General features: G+C 56.0%; 1 protein-coding gene across 1 annotated transcript in view; it reads right to left on the bottom strand.

Annotated features, from left to right (window-relative positions):
- The window catches only part of DPCD (deleted in primary ciliary dyskinesia homolog (mouse)), a 23,387-nt gene that overhangs the window by 4,899 nt on the left and 14,882 nt on the right, over positions 1–3,606 (bottom strand). The window contains exons 3-4 of the mRNA XM_014583349.2: positions 2,938–3,062; positions 2,515–2,648 (exon numbers count right to left, since the gene is read on the bottom strand). Coding sequence (XP_014438835.2) covers positions 2,515–2,648; positions 2,938–3,062 — 259 coding nt within the window. The remainder of the gene's footprint in view (positions 1–2,514; positions 2,649–2,937; positions 3,063–3,606) is intronic.

Below are 3,606 nucleotides of genomic sequence, written 5' to 3'. Positions count from 1 at the left end.
TCATCAAACCGCCGGCTGCAAGGTGGGCATGAGCAGCCTGCGACAGGTGAGGAAACCCTGCAGATACGACAGCTAATCCATGGCAGAGACCTGATTTAGCCCTCTTGCTCCAGCACCCTGGCTATCATGGACGGCTGCCGGTGTCAGCCGGGGCAACTACTTTCGTGTAAACGCTCTTTACCGGGAGCAGAGGGGGCCACGCTGGGCTCCTGGGAAAGCCCTTTCTTCCTTCCTGGATCTGTGAGGCTGGAGACAGCACTCTAGAATCTATTCTGTCGAGCAAAGCAGCCAACCCAGGGACAAGGCAGGGATGACGGAGGAGCTATGACTTTGGGCAGTCACCGCGGTCCAGAACGCTGGAATCAGACACAGAGCCTCCGGGTGAAGGAAGAGGTCGAATCACAGGGAGGGACCACAGGACCGTGGAAACTGCAGGTGCCTGGGCATGGACAGCAGCTCTCGGCAGCTCGGCTCGTCCTGCTGACTTTCTGTGCGCGCGCACACACATTCCTAGTATATAGCACAAGAAAAAATCTCATGGATCCCACCCACCTCTGGATGGTGTGATGATCAGAGACAGATGTGAAAAGTATCCTGAAAAAGCTGAACATTGCTCAGAGGAACGGCCATTGCGTTCTGTCTAATGGGGTAAAGACACAGAGCGCATAGTCCAGGTCAAGATCTGCCTAAGGGTTTAGTGGCCCCTCTAGCCGACCTCCCTGCAGGGGCACCTGAGGGTGGGCAGAACCCTCCAGTATCTCAGCATGGGCTCCGCTGTGGGCACCGACACTCCTCTCCCCTCTGTGTGGACCCGGCCCCCAGCCCTGCCCCTCCTGGACACCACTCCCATTCCACCTGGCCTCGGCCATCACTTAAAAAATACCCCCTTCCCCGGGGGCAGGAATGGCCCTCTAGCCATGGAGCGCCTGGCCAACAGCGCCACCTACGGATGGATGCTCGCAGGAGATGGGACCCAGAGGATCTGCCCCCAGATGAATTTTTTGGTGAGCTAGCTAGCCTCTCTCGTCTCACTCCCTCGTAATCACATTTCTGCCTGATATCTGTATTCGACAGTGACCTCTGGGGGACAGAAGAGGGGCAGCAGCCAGCTCCACAAAGTGCTGGGCTGCAGATTCAAGTGCTATCAGAAGCACTTTTGCTCCCAGTTTGGACACAGGGCCTCTTCGCCAGGGAATGCTTGCTGAAGCACGGAGTTTGTTTTCCTAGAGGCAATTTCACTGTTGTCCGAAATTGCTAAATTCCACTTTAGGCACTGACTCCTGTTAATGATGAGAACAATAACGGGAATAAACGGCCTTTTATCTGAGGGCTTGAAAGTGCTTTATAAACGCAAACCCTTATTATTATGACTTTGTATTTATAGACAAGGCCCACTGCAGGGGCTGCTGGCTACATGTACAGCAATAACCCTGAAATTAATTCATTCATCTCCACCCTTCCCCTGTCCCCTTAACCCTGCCAAAGGGATGGGGCTTGGGGGTCATAAAAGGTAGAGCCCAGGGCTGCACTGGGGAAGCCTGGGAACCCTCCCTGCCTCCCTGTGGACCTCACAGGCCTGCGGGAGGAGAGGCCACAGCATGCTGCTGAGAAGGTGGGGAGGAGCCGGGGCCTCCCTGCAGCATGTAAAGCAGTGGGTGGGGGCATCCCAGGTGAGGCTTAGCACTCAGCAGGTGTACAGGTACCTCCTAAGACCTCCCATCTCGATGTCCAAGTCTGTCTCGCGGGAGGCAGCCTGTGCTGCAGTAACAGCTCTGGTCCCGGTCAAGTCCGAGTCATTTCAGGGCCAGTCCTTCAGGCCCCAAACAGGGCTCTCCTTTTCTAGGACCAGCCAGTGCTTCAAAACCAAAATGGGATCAGTGTATTTCCAGGATGGACGTGTGTCTAGGCCACTTCTGTCCTTCTAACCCGCAGTTTGCCTCTTCCCTAACAGGTCACAAAGGGAAGCTGAGGACCCCTCATGCAAGGGACTTCCCAGAGGCCAGAGCTTCTGCCCACTGCCCCTCAGTCCTGGAGGGATCAAGTTTCTTGCTGCCCTGTCCTCAAAGTCCTGGAACTGCTACCCTCAACAGGTGTGCCTTCCAGGCCAGGGCTCCCTGCCAGCACTTAAGTGACGGCACCAGGCCAAGATCCGTGGACTGGAGCCAGTCAGGACAGTCGGGAGAACCTCACAGCACAGCCTCCTGAGGTTGACAGTTAATGCCACATGACTTCCTCATCCGTCACTCATTCCACAAACACTTTCTGAGCCCCACCATGTTCCGTGTACTGGTGAGACCTCGTTCCAGTCTCCCTGTCCTGATGAGGCTAATGACACTACCCAAGCTGGTCCTCAGAAAAGCAGCCCTTCCCTGGCCTTCCTTCCTCTGTCGGAGTTAGAGGCAGGAGCTTCTCTACCTTCCAGGGCAGGGGTGGGGGCAGTATGAGACCTCCCAGGTCAAGCCCGCCCTACACCTGCTCAGACACGAGTGGACAGGTGCCCCCCACGCCACTCACTTTTTGTTGGTCGTTCTGACAATGATGCAGCGCTCTTTCTGGTCCACACAGATGCTGTAGACGTCCTTGGGGTAGGGGAGGTTCCGAATTCGCCACTGGAAACTCATCTTGGTGTCCTTGCGCATGAAGATGGGCTGCAGAAGGCAAATCCAACTGGAGGCTGTTCTCAGGGATGGGGACGGCTCCCACTCTCCTCCTGGCTCTACCCAGGGCACCACAGGAGGTCCTCCGCTCTTCTCCACAGCTGCCCTGAGGCTGCTACTGCTGTGACATTCCTCCAGCCCCAAGATTATGGAACCAAAACCCTTTGGGTATTCATTCAAATAGTCTGAGGGTACAGTGAATAAGACATGGTTCCTGCCTTCGAGGACAAGCAGCCTATCCCCATGAAACCCTACAAGACACCTGGACAGACAGACATACATTGGCGTTGCTTTCCTTGATGAGTTCAGGCCCCAGGCTCCCTGCTCCTGGGGGTGCTGGCTCTCCCACTTCAAGCTGCCACTGGCCCAAGGCTCCCAGGGCACTCTTCACGCGCCACTTTCTCACTGGGGAAGGAAGCAGCAATGGGGTTATCGGGAAGCAAGGTGTCTGCTTTCCTGTGGGTCGCTGACATCACACGGCAGCTGGATCAAAGGGGGAGCTCTGGGCCATTACATGGAGCTTTGTGCCCCTGGGCAGGGACCTCACTACCTCTGGAGAGTGCAAAGCCCATCTCATGGGCGCCCAGACAACAGGAACTGGACAACAGCTTGGAGAGGAGTCAGGGGAGTCAAGAAAGCCTCAGGTGTGGCTTCAAGCAGGATGTAAGATAAGAGGGTTGGAAAAGTGTGGTTTCTTTTTTTTGAGAGGTTTTTCACTATAGGGCGTGTGCACTCACCAGACAGAGAGAGACATAGAGACAGAAAGCGAGAAATCACCCCCCGGCGGGGATGGTCACGCCACAATCCCTTCTCCTCCATTCTCCTCTCGGGATCTTGGGCACACACGCACACGCGCCCGGCATGAGTTTTAAGCCACCGGGTCCGGGATGCGAACCGTGGTTGACTATGTGGGAGTCCAGCGACATAGCCATTGTGGGAGGCTGCGCAT

The sequence above is a fragment of the Tupaia chinensis genome, unplaced genomic scaffold (genome assembly GCF_000334495.1).
Source record: "Tupaia chinensis unplaced genomic scaffold, TupChi_1.0 Scaffold144255_1, whole genome shotgun sequence".
NCBI lineage: Eukaryota > Metazoa > Chordata > Mammalia > Scandentia > Tupaiidae > Tupaia > Tupaia belangeri.
The sequence above is the reverse complement of the archived record's forward strand: the minus strand, read 5'-3'. Positions and strand labels throughout refer to the sequence as shown.